The sequence below is a fragment of the Stegodyphus dumicola genome, chromosome 2 (genome assembly GCF_044657685.1).
Source record: "Stegodyphus dumicola isolate Sdum_Otavi_A_Nest chromosome 2, ASM4465768v1".
Lineage (NCBI taxonomy): Eukaryota > Metazoa > Arthropoda > Arachnida > Araneae > Eresidae > Stegodyphus > Stegodyphus dumicola.
Genome location: NC_140769.1, coordinates 153,275,168 through 153,292,850, shown reverse-complemented (window position 1 = coordinate 153,292,850; position 17,683 = coordinate 153,275,168). Strand labels below are relative to the sequence as shown.

At 35.7% G+C, this 17,683-nt stretch overlaps 1 protein-coding gene across 7 annotated transcripts in view; it reads right to left on the bottom strand.

Moving 5' to 3' along the window:
* Positions 1–12,533: 12,533 nt before the first annotated feature.
* LOC118195618 (techylectin-5A-like) overlaps positions 12,534–17,683 on the bottom strand; it is a 234,275-nt gene continuing 229,125 nt past the window's right edge. For 6 of the 7 annotated variants that reach the window (XM_085811295.1, XM_085811293.1, XM_085811294.1 and 3 more), the window contains one exon: positions 12,534–13,742. In XM_085811295.1, the coding sequence (XP_085667421.1) occupies positions 12,647–13,742 (1,096 nt within the window). In that variant the 3' untranslated portion in view covers positions 12,534–12,646. The remainder of the gene's footprint in view (positions 13,743–17,683) is intronic. The other variant, XM_085811297.1, reaches the window with a different exon arrangement.

Below are 17,683 nucleotides of genomic sequence, written 5' to 3'. Positions count from 1 at the left end.
AAAATTTTCGCGATACTTCCTTTACAATACATGTGATACAATGTTTCGTTTACTTCGTACAAGGAAGTAAAAATATTTTATGGCAGATCTTTGAATTGAATGAAGTGTTAAAATCCGTAGGCAACTATTTATTTCTAATACATACTGAGAAATCATAACTGCATTATTTACTAAGGGGAATAGCAAGCAAATTTTCAATTAATCAGTTTTGGGGTATTTTTAAAAAAATTTTCTTTGATATTTTGTGGATTTCCATATTTAGAAAGAGAGCTGTTTGAATTTATAATTTCGATCTGTTTTGTGCTTAATTTACACTTAATCAGGAATATAAAATTATAACATATATTTTCTTAGCAGTGGTTGATCGTGCAGCATGGGGAAAATCTTAAAATTGTAATACAGCTGCAGGGAACTGAACCTTTGTGAACTTCCATTGTTTTGCAACTTTGGGAATTCTAATACATATAAACTGAGCCCTGATCACTTAAAAAATGATATGTCAAAAATTGGTTTTCAGAGAATAATTTCATTTGAATACTTAAAATTCTGAATGAGTTTAATAATTTTTTTCAAGGAAATGTGGATTGAAAAAATGTTTACAAAGAACTTAACATTTATTAAATGATAATAATAATAATTATAAATGATTGCATTTAATTTACAAACTTATTTCTAAAGCATTCAAATAATAAAAATTCTAAATCTCTGAGTAGTTAATAATGCCAAGTCTCCTTGCTAATTTTAGCAATTCCATGCAAAACAGTATTCTTTTCTAAGTTTCTGAAGTATGATATTGCTATTCTTCTTGTTTATAATTTAATGTTTTATCCTAAGAGATAGCCAATCATGATAAATTATTATACCATGTTGGATTGATTAATAATATACAATGTGCAATATTAACAAGAAATGCATTATCAATTGTGATGAAAATTATATATGATATAAAACGTTAATTTTTTTTTAATTTAGAAAATCGTTGGTTATTTTAATTTTATTTGATATAATTCTTTATTGAATAATATTGATTGTTGATTTGATGCACAGTTAAAGCTCTCCCTGTATTATTAATAATAATTATTATACCTTAACCTTGTATACAAGTTCTAGGATATTTTGAAAACCTGTCCATAATTAATTAAAACCCTTAAAATCATTATAGGCTCTCTTATTGCAACATATCTGTTCTGATTACAGCAGGTATTATAATTCGTAGATTTTTAATGATAATGAAACAGTCTAATTACGAGGGGTAATCCAAAAAAAAGTTTACAAGGCAAATGAAAAAGTATTTATTAACAATAGAAACAAGATACAAATGGGAATCAAGAGACACATCTGGCCTTCACTTTTCCACATAGTCGCCAAACCTGTTTAGGCATTTGTCAGAATGTTCGACCAACTTGTTTATCCTGTCTTGGTAGTAATCAGGGCCCTGCTCATTGAGCCATTTCTCGGCAGCTGGTTTCAATGCATCGTCTGAGGTGAACCGTGTTCCGGATAAGTATCGCTTCAACGCCGGAAAAAGGAAATAGTCCCTTGGAGCCAAATCGGGGCTGTATGGGGGGTGATTCCAGACCTCCCACTTGAACCTTTGCATCAATTCCTGAGTCTGGCGAGCTGTATGGGGCCTGGCATTGTCATGCAGAAGAATGACGCCTTTGCTCAGTAATCCAGGCCGTTTGCGTCGGATGGCTTTACGCAATTTCGATAAGGTGGCACAATAACGATCGGCCTTAATGGTATGGTGACGCTCCCAATACTTGATTAGGATAACACCAGTCATATCCCAGAAAACGGTTGCCATCACTTTACCGGCAGAGGGTGTGACCTTAAACTTCTTCCTCGTCGGTGATCCAGCGTGTTTCCACTCCATCGTGGCTCTTTTGGATGTGGGGGTGAAGTGATGAAGCCATGTTTCATCACCGGTAACGATGCGATCAATGAAGTGTTGGCCGTCTGAATGGTATCGCTGAAGAAATGTGAAGCTGCACATCATTCGAGTGGCCTTATGCTCCGCGGACAACGCAGGTGGAACCCAGCGGGCACAAACTTTGGAATATCGCAACTCATCGGCTACGATACGCTGAACGTTACCATAATTCAGGTCAAACTCTGAAGCAATCTCACGCACGGTTACTCGTCGATCCCTTTGGATGATTTCTTCAACACGTGCCGTGTTGATATCCGCTCGCTTCCATATTGCGGTTTTCCACATGCTCCCTACCCGCTTGATAAGAACGACACCATTTCGCTACCTGTTGTCTACTCATTGCTTTGTCCCCGTATACCTCAACGATTTGTCTGTGAATTTCGGATGCGGCCACATTCTTGGCCTATAAGAATCGAATTACGGCTCGCACCTCTATGCGAGACCACTTTTCTAAACGTCGTGCCTTTACTATCGCTCATAAGTGTCTGCGTACTGACGCTACTTACTCGTAGAACCGCTGTAGGACAACTAGCGCCATCTGTCAACCACCCTGGGTGGAAATATTCGCTCCACAATTATTACGTTTCAAATGCTTCTGCTTGTAAACTTTTTTTTTTTTTGGATCAACCTTCGTATTTTGCGAAACATGGCCTTATTTGGCTGAAATGTTAAAAAAAAAAAAAAAAAAACCTTAGTTGATGATGATAATGATAATAAAAGTATTAATGAACTTTTTTGAAAAATAATAGCTGCCTATTGAATTCAGCCCTGAGTGGCAAAATGAACCCAGTCATGAGTTTCTCTGTTTTAAATACGAATACAAATAAGAGACCCTTAGGCAGTCCTTTATGGAGTCCTTTCTATCAAATGCTTTTTTGGGCAAAATGCTTTTTTGTGCTAAGCAATCAACTAATTTGATCAAAACTAGAATGAGATATTATTTTATTTTTTTTTTTTTGGTAGATTCCTACCTCTCCCCTTTTGCCAATATTTTATTTCTGTAATTTTTAGTAGTCTTTCACAACTGAAATCTTTAACATAATCTTAGAACTAAAGAATCAATATAACATCCTTATTATTTTTATTAGAGATACATTTTTTCCTATTATAAATATTTGAGATATCCTAAAATTGTGAATGTAAACTTTATTTCTTTATGTTTTGATTAGTTATGCTATTGTAAAATTTTTGTTCTCAATACTTTGCAATCCTTTATTACCTTTCAGACTGACAGAAAAGGAAAAGGAAATTCATAAATGCTCCACTAGAATCTCTAACATAGACCTACAGATTATTAGGTAAAATTTAAAATTAAGAAACTCTAAGGTAGACCTGCAGTTAACAGTACAAAGAATCAAAGAAAAGTACAAAACTGTTAGCATTCATTGTTCTTATACACTCGGGGCTGGCAATAGATACTTTGCTGCCTGGGCAAACTCTGCAAGTCTTCGATTTTGCTGCCCGGTCCCTCCCTAAATTGTAAAAATTTTGCTGCCTATAAATTCTACTTTCCAGTGCCTCATCTCCCCCGGAATCGACTGGGGGTCTCACGGCCACTACCATTGAGACAAAGAGCCTCTCCACTACCAAGTTCAAGCCACTACCTTCGAGACAAAGAATCTCTTCTTAGAGGTTCTTTGATCGAGATACACATTTCGACGGTGGTGTTCAGGCTCGGCAGGGACTGTTCTGGCACTACCCTTTGGTTATGTTAGCGCTACATGATTAAATATCGTAGGTTGTCTTTGGGGGTTTGTCTCCTCTTGGTCAACACCATAGAGGTAGAAAGTAAGTCTTAACTTCCATGGTCAACGCCGGGGACAGTCTTTTACTCTGATCTTTGTTGGCCGCTGATAGCTGACCACATTGACTTGGTTTGGTTTATTAGATTACGGCAAAGCACTCGAGAGCTATCTGCCTTTAAAGGAAGGGATGCGTTCGTGGACTACTTTTTAACCACATTGACTTGAATTTCATAACCCCTGACTCTGTGCCATTTTCCCCCTGGGTTGACAGGGAGGTTAGGCCTCCTTGGATCGCCTCTAGGGGTTGGGGCATCATAACTGTGTATGGGCTTCTCTAAGCTTGTGTCTGGAAGTGCCTCCCCTAAATTCTAAATATTTTGCCATTCTTAAATGTTGTTACTCGGTTAAATTCTAAAGATTTTGGTACAGGTTGCGCCTGCTCTGGCGCTGGCCCTGTGTACACTGTATACTAATAGTTTGGGGTCACTGGGAGAGGCTTCGCTCCTTTAGAATTCATTTTGAGAATTATGTTGGCCCAAACATGGCAAGTTTCATAAAGATTTGCTGAAAAATTAAAAATTCATACATTATTCAATACTAATGCTAGAATTCATATGCTATCAGATACTTTAGCACTGGTGTGCATATTATAAGTTCATGGTATGTTATAAAAAAACATATTTCTTGACATACTGAAAATTAATTTTATTTGCTACAGTTCTTTATTACAATAAAATATTCAAAGTAATAATACATTTTTAATATATTTCAAGTTTACTTTTAGGAACACTCTCTGTTCATTTCCACGCCTGTCGAATTAATTTCTACCTTTTCGTTGCCCTGCGTTGGCAACACGCTTTTGAGATTTGTCGTTCGTGGGATTCGGTCGCTGAAAGCGTAGCTGACCTGTAACGGTTGTAATTCTTATTTTATGCTTATCTGTATTCCTAAATTATTACTAAATGCTCACGTGTGAATGTTTTATTATTAAATGTATTCAGTTTGGTTGAAATAGACCGAGAGTGACTGAATTTATTAAGTATAATCAAAGTCGAAACTGCGTCATCCATGTTGGCGCCATTCTAATACGAGGTACGTAAACATCATTCTGGAGGCACGGTGGCGAGATTCAGGTGGAATTCGTCAGCAGTTCAAGTACAGATAAGTGATTTTTTAGTTCGATTTATATCTAAATTTGATTCTTGAAGTTTTATATCTATTTTGTATTGATTTTGATTTTGAACTTGAATACTTCGATTACTTATTATGGATCAAGCTACTGTCCTTAGATTGCGTGGTAGGGCAAAAGCGGCCTTCACAAGGCTTCAGAATACTATTTCTTCCGATTTATCTAAAAATGAAGTAATTATGCATTTGGAGCGCTTAAAAAGGATTTATTCAGATTTTGATAAATTTGATGCCCAATTACCAGAAGAACAGTCAGAAATTGAAGATTTTGAATCGAAGTATTTTAGTTTGAAACTTCAGTATCAAAATTTATTAGATGTATTAAATGCAGCTAATTTGCCAAATGTTACAGGAAATTCTAATATTAGTAACTTTAAGTTACCTAAGTTGAATATTCCTATTTTTTCGGGTAACTTTAATGATTGGATGAATTTTAAAGATTTGTTTGGTGCAACAGTGCATAATACTTCTTTATCGAATATACATAAATTTCAGTATTTAATCGGATCACTTGCTGATGAACCAGCTTCTATAATTAAACATATTCCGTTATCAAATAATTCTTATGAAGAAGCATGGGCAAAATTGCTCGCTAGGTACGATAAAAAGAAACAAATCGTACAATCGTTAATTAAAACATTTATGGATCAAAAATGTATTTCACAGGTTGATAATGTTAATTTACGGCAATTAGCTGATACTTCCGATGAAGTTATCAGAGGTTTAAAAGCTCTTGGTGACAAAACAACTTCTAGGGATCCATGGTTAATATTTATGTTGCTTCAAAAGGTAGATTCAGAAACTCGAAAGTTATGGGCACAGAAAACAGCGGAAGATGATTTTCCTACCTTGGAATCATTTTTTGAATTTTTAAATTTAAGGTGTTCTTCTCTCGAAATTATCATAAATAAAGAAGCGGAAGCTAAAGTTGTTGATAAAAGTAGTAATGTTAGTTCTAAAACATTACAGAATTCTAAATTTAGTAATACTAAATGTTCGAAATGTAACGGACTTCATGCGTTATATAAACGTGTTAAATTTAAGAATTTGGATGTTACTGCTAGAAAGAACTTTGTACGAAAACGAGGATTGTGTTTTTTATGTTTAAATTCACATCTAATCAAAAACTGTAATTCACAGTTAAAGTGTAATTTGTGTAATTCAAAAACGCATAATAGTTTGTTGCATGAAGATATTAAAGCTAACAACGTACAGCTTTTAAAAGCGCCAAATGAAAACGAAAGCACTCCAGAGAGAATTTCGTATGAATCATGCGAGGGTCAAGGTCAGGTAGTTGTCAGTAATACGATTCAAAATTGCAACTCGGCGATTTTGCCTACCGTTCTCGCACTCGCATTTTCATCCAGTGGCGAAGCTATCGAAATTAAATTATTATTGGATTCCGGAAGTGAAAGTTCGTTTATTTCTGAATGAGCTGTTCGAAGATTAGGATTAAAAAGAACAAATCAAAGGTTACTTTTGACATTAAATACATTAAATCTATTCCGTTAGCGGATCCGAATTTTGCGTGGAATTGGCGGAGCGCCAGCTTCCAAAACTCATGGTTCTGTTGATTTTAAAGTTCGGTCAAAGATAAATAATCAAGTAATTGATGTTAACGCATACATTTTGGATAGGTTAACTTTGCCATTGCCGAAACAAGTGATTAATGTAAAGCATATAGAATACATTAAATCTATTCCGTTAGCGGATCCGAATTTTGCTCAACCCAAAGAAATTGATTTGATTTTAGGAGCTGATTATGTTTTCTCAGTTTTAAGATGTGGCCAAATATATGGTTCGAAAAATGAGCTTGTAGCTCAAAATACAATTTTCGGTTGGGTGATTGCTGGGAAGGTCGGAAATAATATGGAAGGCCCCAAAACAGCAAATGCACACTTCATAAATTTAGAAGATAATATAAATATTGATTACGAACTTAAACGTTTCTGGGAAATGGAGGATATTGTCGATGTTGGGAAGAAGGAATTTCTGACACCTGAGGAACAATTTTGTGAATCACATTTCCAAAACACTCATGCTGTTAATTCAGATAGGCGATTTGTTGTAAAACTTCCATTTTATAAATCGCATTTGAAGTTGGGTGATTCAAAACCGGCAGCAATTTCTAGGTTGCGTTCCATGGAACGAAAATTCAAAGATAATCCGGAATTTGAAAAACAGTATAAAGATTTCATACATGAATATGAACAGTTAGGACATATGACTGTGATTAATGATGATTTATCTAACAGATCGGATACAGAAAAGTTTTATCTTCCTCATCATGCGGTAATTAAACCTTCTAGCACAACGACAAAATTAAGAGTAGTTTTTGATGCATCCTGCAAATCTGAAAATGGTGTATCATTGAATTCTCTTTTAGGGGTAAGTCCGAAATTACAAAGAGATATTTTTGAGATTTTGATTAATTTTCGATTTCCTAAAATTGTTTTCACAGCCGATGTGGAGAAGATGTATCGTCAGGTGATGGTAGCCCCTGAAGATCATAATTATCAATTAATACTTTGGCGATACAATTCCAGTGATAAAATGCGCACGTACAAGTTGAAAACAGTTACTTATGGTCTTTCCTCTGCTTCATTTTTAGCAACTCGATGTCTGAAGCAGGTAGCTTTAGAGTCTAAAGAGGAATCAGATGTATCTCGTATATTGCAAAAGGATATGTATATGGACGACTTATTGTCGGGTGCAAATACAGTTGATGATGCAGTATTTGTCTGCAAGAAAATATCTTCAATTTTACATGCACGTGGTTTTGATTTGAGGAAGTGGAGTTCAAATTCTGTAGAATTCTTAACTGAATTTAAGGAACATTGTTCATTGAATTCTGATTTTGAGATATCTCCTAATTCGAGTTCGAAAGTCTTAGGACTTCTTTGGAATTCAACTACTGATACCTTCAGTTTTAAAGCTACACTGCACATCAACGCACCTATAACAAAAAGACGCATATTAGCAGAATCTGCTCGCATTTTCGATCCTTTAGGTCTCTTATCTCCTTGCACTATATTGATTAAAATATTCTATCAAAAACTATGGTTAGTTAAAGGCGACTGGGATTCAGTTGTTCCCCAGCATATCTCAGATGATTGGTTTAAATTTCAAGAGACATTCAATCAAATCAATAATTGTGAAATTCCGAGACGTGTCATACTTACAACGGACAGTGTTATCCAACTACATGGATTTTCTGATGCATCTTCGCAGGCTTATGCAGCAGCCATTTACTATCGCCAAAGGTGCAATGGTACGGTTAAGGTTAATCTTTTGGTATCAAAGACTAAAGTCGCGCCTATAAAGCAAGTATCCATTCCTCGATTAGAACTTTGTGCTGCGTATTTGTTGACCAGATTAATGCGATCTCTATTGAACATTTTAAAGAAGTTTGATTTTGAAATCTTTGCGTGGACGGATTCCAAGGTAGTTCTGTCTTGGCTATCAGCTCATCCACGTAATTGGAAAACTTTTGTGGCAAACAGAACATCTCAAATAATAGAAGTGATACCTATTAAACATTGGAATCATGTTCCCTCTAAACAAAATCCTGCAGACATTGCTTCTCGTGGTACTGAACCTCAACTCGTACCAAATTGTACTTTGTGGTGGAATGGTCCACCATGGTTGCGTCTGGAAGAGGAAAAATGGCCTGAATATGAATTAAAATCTGAAGATGATACTGAAGTAAAGGCCGAACAAAGATCTGACCCTATTTTTATTTCTCATATACGTGAATCGAATGATTTATTAGCTAATTTGTTCGAGCATTATTCTTCGCGTAATAAAATTGTTCGTATTCTGGCTTACTGCGAAAGATTTATTACTAATTGCAAGAAGCATCATGTTACTCGGAACATTTCACATAGTGGCATTAACTCCAGCTGCCTTATGCCGCTAACATTTCTAGAGATTCGAGTAGCAGAAAATTTCATTATTCGTTGGATTCATAATCATCATTTCAAAGATGATTTACAATGTATTAAAGAAGAGAAACCTTTACCCAAGAAGAGCCAACTACGTTCTTTGTATCCATTCGTAGATAAAGATGGTCTCTTACGGGTGGGAGGACGTCTTCGAAATTCATCTTTAGCATTTAACATCAAACATCCTGTCATACTTCCTTCTCGACATAAATTTAGCGAATTACTAGTGAAAGAACTTCATATTACTTACCTTCATTCTGGTCCTTCTTTATTATCACACCTCATCAGACAATCTTACTGGATAATTGGAGGAAAGAAACTGACACGCAGTTGTGTCAACCATTGCTTAATATGTCATCGATTTAAAGCTGCTTCAAATCCGCAATTGATGGGTGACTTACCTGAACATCGTGTGACTTTGGAACGACCTTTTTACGCATCTGGTGTGGATTACGCTGGTTCTATTACCATGAAATTTAATAAGGGTCGTGGCTCTAAAACAACGAAAGGCTATATAGCTCTGTTTGTTTGCTTGTCGACTAAAGCTGTGCATATAGAAGCAGTCAGTGACCTGACGGCAGACTCGTTTATCGCTGCACTTAGACGTTTCATTTCACGTCGCGGTGCACCACGGCACATTTACAGTGACAACGGTACCAATATTGTGGGAGCATGCCGAAAACTACAAGAACTAAATCAGATTTGGTCTTCCTTGTATGCATCGGAATCGGTTTCCAGAGAACTAACTAAGTCATCTATTGAATGGCATTTTATACCGCCTGCTTCGCCCCATTTCGCAGGAATATGGGAAGCCGGCATTCGCTCAGCGAAATTTCATCTGAGAAGAGTATTGAAAGAGTTTTAACCTACGAAGAGTTATCAACGCTACTTACCCAGATCGAGGCTATTTTGAATTCACGTCCACTTACTTACGTGAACGATACTGATATTGACTGTATTAATGTTTTAACCCCTTCTCATTTCATTACAGGTGATACTTTAACTTCCTTTCCAGAGACCCATCAAACTTTACGCACAAGGAGTTCTAGGTGGGAACTTGTACAGAATCTACGTCTGGGATTCTGGAAGCGATGGAAAAAGGAATACTTGACTTCACTTCAGCAGAGATCCAAGTGACAGTACAACAGACCCAATCTAAAAATCGACACGGTGGTTCTTATCATCGAAGATGGATCTCCACCGCTAGCTTGGCCTATTGGACGGATCATTGATGTCCATCCGGGCAAGGACGGCTTAGCTCGCGTAGCCACTGTCAAAACTAAAACTGGTGTTTTCAAAAGAGGAATTAATAAACTTTAACCGTTGCTTGTGTATCAGGACTAAACCTGATAGGGTGGGAGTATGTTCACTTCCACGCCTACCAAATTAATTTCTACCTTTTCGTTGCCCTGCGTTGGCAACCCGCTTTTGAGATTTGTCGTTCGTGGGATTCGGTCGCTAAAAGCGTAGCTGACCTGTAACGGTTGTAATTCTTATTTTATGTTTATCTGTACTCCTGAATTATTACTAAATGTTTACGTGTGAATGTTTTATTATTAAATGTATTCAGTTTGGTTGAAATAGACCGAGAGTGACTGAATTTATTAAGTATAATCAAAGTCGAAACTGCGTCATCCATATCGGCGCCATTCTAATACGAGGTACGTAAACACTCTCTTTGTAGTATCAAGCAATCACCAGCAGAGATGTATAATACTTATACTCACGAAAACATTTTTTACGTTTTTTTTAGAAGCTTATAAGTCATTACTACTTGCGAAAATGCTCTGAAATAGTTAGTCTTCTTTATCATTAATTAGTAGTTTAGTAAATTGTTTGGCTTAAGGAATACATTATCACCATATTGATTTTATTAAACTTTTTATGAAATGATTACATATGCGTGTCTCATTTTACATTTATTACTGTGGGATGTCATCTTTCACGATCAACAGATAGCGCTACACACCTTCGACAAAAATTATCTTGTGAAAAAAAGCAGACGAGGCCGCCATAACAGAAAAGTGCGTGTAAGACGTTATAACAATGAAAGAACTTATTTTTCTATATTGTGACAAATGTTTTCTAAATATTCACGCTCCTGTCATCTGTTTTCATAGAGTGTAAAAAATCGTTGATAATCTTCACTAAATGTTCCAAGTTAAAATGTCAGTTGGACCTAGTTATATATTTTCTCTATACGAAAGTTTCAACCATTTTATGAAGTGTGTTCTTGGACACCATGGTAAGGCAAACTCCACATTACTCTTCACCTGAAAAATATGTTGCACTTATATTCTCTATAATGGTTAGAGTTTCTGCAATAAGATTACAGTCTTCTTCTTCTTCTTTTTTTTTTTAAAGCCCAGAGGGGCTATTAGTGTCGAAACGGCGCTTGTTAAACTGTCTAAAAGATGAACCTGAAGATTTAATAGTTTAATTACACACTTAATTTACTTGAGGTTTGTAGAGTATGGCAGAGACAAAAATCATGTCGAAATCGCAAGTTTACATAACAAAATTCATTTCGTGAGGTTTGTGAATGCCCGGAAGACCAGACACTTTTATAAAAGAAAAGGAAGAGTAATACAGTAAGTACCCTCTTAACCGGCAACAAAGGGATCTTTTTCGATTCCGAACATTTAACTAAGTGCAAAATATCGGCCACGTGTTTTAAAATCAAGAGACTCTTTGACACTCATCATCTACGAACATGATCATAAGTCATAATACACGCCAACAGCAACGTAATGTTCTTTACAACTTTCCAAGAAAAAAGACAAAACAAATCTGGCGTTTTGCAATACAAATCGTTTCTGAAAATCATAAAGCCCAGCACCAAAGTTAATACATCGATGCATTAAAATTAATCGGTAGTTCATCTTTATATTCTACATAATTCCTTTGTCTATTGGTTGGATAGTGCGTGTTACGTTGGACGTTAGAAACATAACATAAATATTTTTCACATTTAAATTTTCAGATTGTTTTGTTAGCCATTATATACTTTATATATCTCACAGGCTTAAGTTTAGACGTCTAAAGTGACGTCATTTTGATGTTACCGGTCGCCAGACATTTCACAGTGCATGTAACGGTGTGTGTGTGTGATTATGGCAAAGCCTCGAGGGCTATCTGCCTAAGGGGAGGGATGCCTTCGTGGAGGACTTTCTAAGGGAAACTGGCTCGTATATACGTTACACATGGGTAAAACCACGAAAACGCCCATGCAGCCAGCCCGTTCGCGGGATTCGAATCTCGGACCGAACTACCAGTCTTCAGCGACTTTACCACTCGGCCGCTGGTGGGCCCAGTGCATCTAACGGACTAGAAAGGAAGAAATCATCGAGCAACAGGAAAAGATATATATCATACTTTACTACTTTAAAATCTTTTTTCCAGGTTAAATCAAATAAATTGTACTAGCTTTCATTATTTCGGAAAATAACAATGTTAAGTTATTTATTGTATGTTAATATTTTTAGGAATTTTGGATTATGCGACATTCAAAACTAATATACTTGGCATTCAAACAGGAAATTTTGGAATTTTTTTAGAAGCAATGTAAATATTTTATATATCTTGTTTTCAGCCAAACAAGAACTATCGTCGCTATTAAAGTGATAGTCAAACAATAACTATCACTTTCGATAGCGCACGAGATTGCCTAAAATATGCCAGGAGTGGAATATAACTTTTAATCATTCAGAAAGAGACAAAACGCTTTGAAAAATCTGAATTTATTACTTGCATATAAATATAATCTTCAATATAACATTCAAAATTTAGTTGCAATAAGAAAAAGTGCAAAACAAACTTCACTATTTACATACTCATTACGTCTTTGGAATCTTTTGGTATTTAGAAAGAATTTTTAAAGACTGAGTCTTGTTGCGCCTTGAAAACGTTTGGTATAATGTGGAAAATCTCGCCATTTGTGCTTTCCGTAATTTATCTGTAAACGGAAGTTCTTCTGATGTCATGGCGTTACAGGTACTATTGGTAACATTATTATTCGGTTCGAACACCATTACTCTTGGATTATAATAATACTTTGGTTTCACTCGTGGTGTCGATAACGTCTGTTCACCTTTAACACAAAACCTATACCATTTCTGTGTTCTGTCACGAAGTTCTGCAGTTTCAGAAGCCATGCGCTCCAAACCAAAAGCTTCCACTTGTTTTTCAAATTTTGTGAGAAAACGATTGTATAACAGAACATCAGCATAATTCAGCTTCCTCAGTCTACTCTTTTCTTCATCGTTGAGTGCACTTTTATATTTTGGACTGCGAGCATTGAGTTTAAAAGTAACAACATCATCAATATCCCAGCACATTAGATGTCTCAGTAATATTAAAGATTCATCCATTCTATCAGCCACAAGCACCAAATCGAACCACGACTCGAGTTGATCCAGATAAGGAAGAATCATGGTTTGGTTGCTGGAAACATCAGGATTACCTCCTAGATCAAAGAACATTTGGTTGGCACCAAACTTACCTTTGTACCGTTTATTTACAAAGTCTTTGGTTGCATTAGGCAACAGCTGTATAAATTTATGCAAATCAGAGCCGTAGAACTTTTCTAAACGGTAATAAGCGAAAGACGATTCAAAGATCTGGACGGGATCCCGAATTATGGTGATGAAGACGGTATTGTGAGGCATAATACTTTTTATTTCTCTGTAATCCAGTCGAGTATGATGAGCGAGGATGTTGTATATAGGAAGTCGAGGGGGTACCACCATCACCCGACTGAAAGGGGCGGGATGACCTAGATAATTTCCTTTGCGAGGTAGAACGAAGGTTAAATTGTGACTATCTCCATAGCGCATAAGAATATTTTGGATGGATGATCCAGCACATTTGTGTGTTTTCAGGAATACGATATTTGTCTTGGGATAGCAGATACCAAAATCAGAGGACATAAACCTGAAATAAAAGGCAAAATTTTATTATAAACGCAACTTAATAGATTTAACACTGATTTCTCAATCAAATATAGCAATAAACTGAATGCCCACGATACAATTATGCAATTATTGAAAGTTTAAAAGAAAATTAAGAATATTTAACTTAATAACTAAGAGGAGGATAACTGAGTTTAAAAATAAATAACAACAGAGAAAATGCTTCAGATATTATCTATTAACACTTTACGGGCGGCAGATTATGACAATTATCCAAAGAACAAACTTGAAAGGAGGGAGATGTTAATCCCAGTTGCATGATAGACAGCGGTGGAACACTACTTTGTGGCTTTAAAAGCCGGCGTTTCTTATTTTGTAGTGTTATCCTTTTTGAAAACGGCTTCTAGTTCCCATAGTGAAGAAAATGAAATAACTGCTGTTAAGTTTGTAGAGTCAATAGACTTTCTTTGCATTTGATGCTGCAGACGTGAAAAATGTGCAGTGCTCTGCGCCGAGACTCGAATTCCGGACATCTCGAATACTCGTCGAGTATGTTTCTAATTACACCACGAAGGCGTGCAGAAATAAGGAAGAAAATACCTTACATTTTTCCCCTTTTAAAGGACGTCTGAGGGATTAGGAGACCCAATCGCCAAATCCTAGTGGTGACGAATTACCGTCCACCACCTTTTCTTCGGGCGCCACTGTAGATTCATTAGGTTATTTTGAAGCAGGAGACGTGAAAAGTGTGTAAATGTCCTCGCCGGGACTCGAAACCTGGACCTCTCGAATACGCGCCGTGTAAGCTACCGTTACACCACGAAAGCATGCTGGAAGGAGGAAGAAAATATCTTGTAATTTCTTATAGTGATCGTGAACTTTTGTATACTGAGATTAATTACTCAGAGGAAAATGAAAGAGAAAAAGTCATCGGAAAATTCAAAAGCAGCAGAAGATGCGGTCGTTAAGGATAAATTGAAACGGACTGAACTGGACGAAAATCCAAATTTGAAACGCTTTTAGATGAAAAAGGCGTATAGTCATTTCATTCAACAAAAATTCTCGACCATCGTAAAATTCTTTATAAATGACGATTTATTTTCTCATAAAAATGCTAACAAATTTCATGATACCAAAGATTTGAAAATGACTTTTTTTTTTTTTTCATTTTCATAAAATGACAAAAACTTCACTCTCTATATAAAGTCAACCTTTATCTTTCAGTTTCTTCAAATCAAAAGCATTCGTAAATTATCAGGCTGATTAATAGGAGCAATAACTAGATTTTTCTGTTACCAGCGTAAAAGTGTCGAAAATACTAGCTCTTTTACTTAAATAAATACACAATATTTAAAAGCCAAATTAAAGGGACATTAGCGTATACTACTGAAGAAAATATTGATGTCTAGTTGCTTTAATATTCACTTGAAAACAATCATTTTGAATTTTATTACACATGATTTCATTAATGAATTTCTCAAAAACTGGAGAATTAAATTTCTTTTTCACAGAAAAGAAGAGAATACCTACTACTAGCTTAAAGACAGAAAATACTACATCCCTTTGCTTTTATATGTTTTATTACAAAATGTAGTTCAATTCATATGCGATGAAAATTTCTATTTGTACTTTATTATTTCATAATATGAGTATTCTTCTTTGAAAGGACCATGGCCCAAGAATCATCTGATATTATAGTTCGAATATTGCATTCGAGGTACACACATATGTATACAAAAAATTATTATAAATAAAAAATGTAATTATCCCAAGAATTTTCGAGCATTATGCAGTAGAAAATTGATCAGTAAAACATAAAGAAACTTAGAACTAATTTTTCACAAAAACCCAAAAATGAAATTTAAATAAATAAATTTCAAAAGATCCTATAAATGTAGAATATAATGTTGTAGATGTAAAAATAAAATTAAAATAAACATGACAAGACAAACCAAAAACAAAGAAAATAGAAAAGAACATGAAAGAAGAGGAATTCTATCAACTTCAACATAACGTCGTCAGGAGGAGGTACGTTGAAATAAATTGCAGTTCCTCTTCCATAAGAAAATTCTTGCTTTTCTGTATCCAGAATCAGCTGATGCTTCCTATACATTTTTTAAAACTTAATAGTTCACCTGAAAATTCAGGTTCTCTCCAAAGCATGAAAAATGGCAAAAATACAAAGTAAAATCATGAATGAAAATTATTTCAAATTAAAATGAACTTTTCTAAAATAAAAAACTTATCCGAAATACGCAGAAGTATTAAAAATTCAGTGAAAAATTTTTTTAAACCGAGAATAATCTATAAAGAAGCAAAAATTATTAAACACACACACAAAATCGAACGAACAATTCATAGTCGAGAAAGTTGTCACCCAAAAGGTGATTTAATGGTACAAAGCAAAGAATTTCGAAGTTTAAAAAAAACTTTAATTCAAATAAATACTTGAAATGTCAACTAAACAGCAGATGAAAACATTGAACAATTTATATACAATATGCACCAGTTTCGCATGAATTCGATCTATCAATGGTCCTTGGTAATGATGCGGCTATAAAAAATAATCAATTTTCACTATATTATGGATCAAACTTTCCCCAGTCTACCTTCATCATTCACCCTGGACACAAGACTATCCAGATTAGGTATTCTGAAAAAGCTCTCTACACGTAAATACTCTTATTAATAGGCAAGAACCTAAAAACATAACCCTCAATACATTTTTAAAAAACTTGATGTCTTAATAACAAGATACAGAAGACAGAAGAGCATTAAAAATTTGCTTGCTTTTGAATTTATATACCCATATTTATGTCCTATATGGTTTACTTCCTTGTACAAAGTAAAAGACTTATTGTAATCGCGAAAAAGTTCGGGTATCATATTTCAGCGGAAATATACATTTTGCCCGTTCCTGAATCCATTTGGATGATTTTCTGCGTGACGTCTGTATGTGCGGACAGAATAAATGACTCTTTTGTCCAAAACGGATTATGTAACTGGAAGAGGATTTCAGGCATGAACTTAAACATCCCCTCAATGTTTAATAATATCCAAGTCAGGGAATAGATGGGAGCTGAGATATCTTACTTCCTTATCATGTTCTTCAAACCAAGCTTGAATCCATCTAGCAGCGCTGACGGGAGCATTATCGTCATGATAAAGCCATTGCTCTTCAAGCATTAAAGTGGACCAAATGGATTGACAGAATGTTCCAATACTGATCGGCTTTCATATTCACATGCAGAAGAAGTGGGCCAAGACCGCGCCAAGATACCGCATCCAAAACCGACAGGAAGCATTTCTATGTTTCATACTAGATAAAGATACAGAATCTGAAAAAGGATGAATGCTGATTTTCAGACCAGATGACTTCTTGCCACTGTTGCGGGGTCCATGCTTGACAAGCTCTGCACCACTGAAGTCATTTAAAATCGTTACATGATATTACCAAAGGTTTACATGTGTGTGTGTGTGTGTGTGATTATGGCAAAGTCTCGACGGCTATCTGCCTAAGAGGAGGGATGCCTTCGTGGAGGACTTTCTAAGGCAAACTGGCTCGTATACACGTTCCACATGGGGAAAACCACGAAAACGCCCATGCAGCCAGCCCGTTCGCGGGATTCGAACCTCGGACCGAACTACCAGTGTTCAGCGACTTTACCGCTCGGCCGCTGGTGGGCCCACCAAAGGTTTACGAAATGCCATTTTGCCACAAATGTTCAAGGCCTGAAGTTCTTTTTTGACAGTTTTGTTTGAGACGGGGTTCGGGAAACATGTATTAATATCATATGTTATTTACGATAAGGACGGCTTGTGCTTTTTATTCAAAATGCTCTGTACTTCAAAATCCGTCTATCCCTAACGGTCAGCTTTGTTTTCTGTCCAGTGCTGTGCTTTGAAGATGCCATTTCACCGTTTTTAGTATACACTGCCATAATAGCTGAAAATTATGACTGT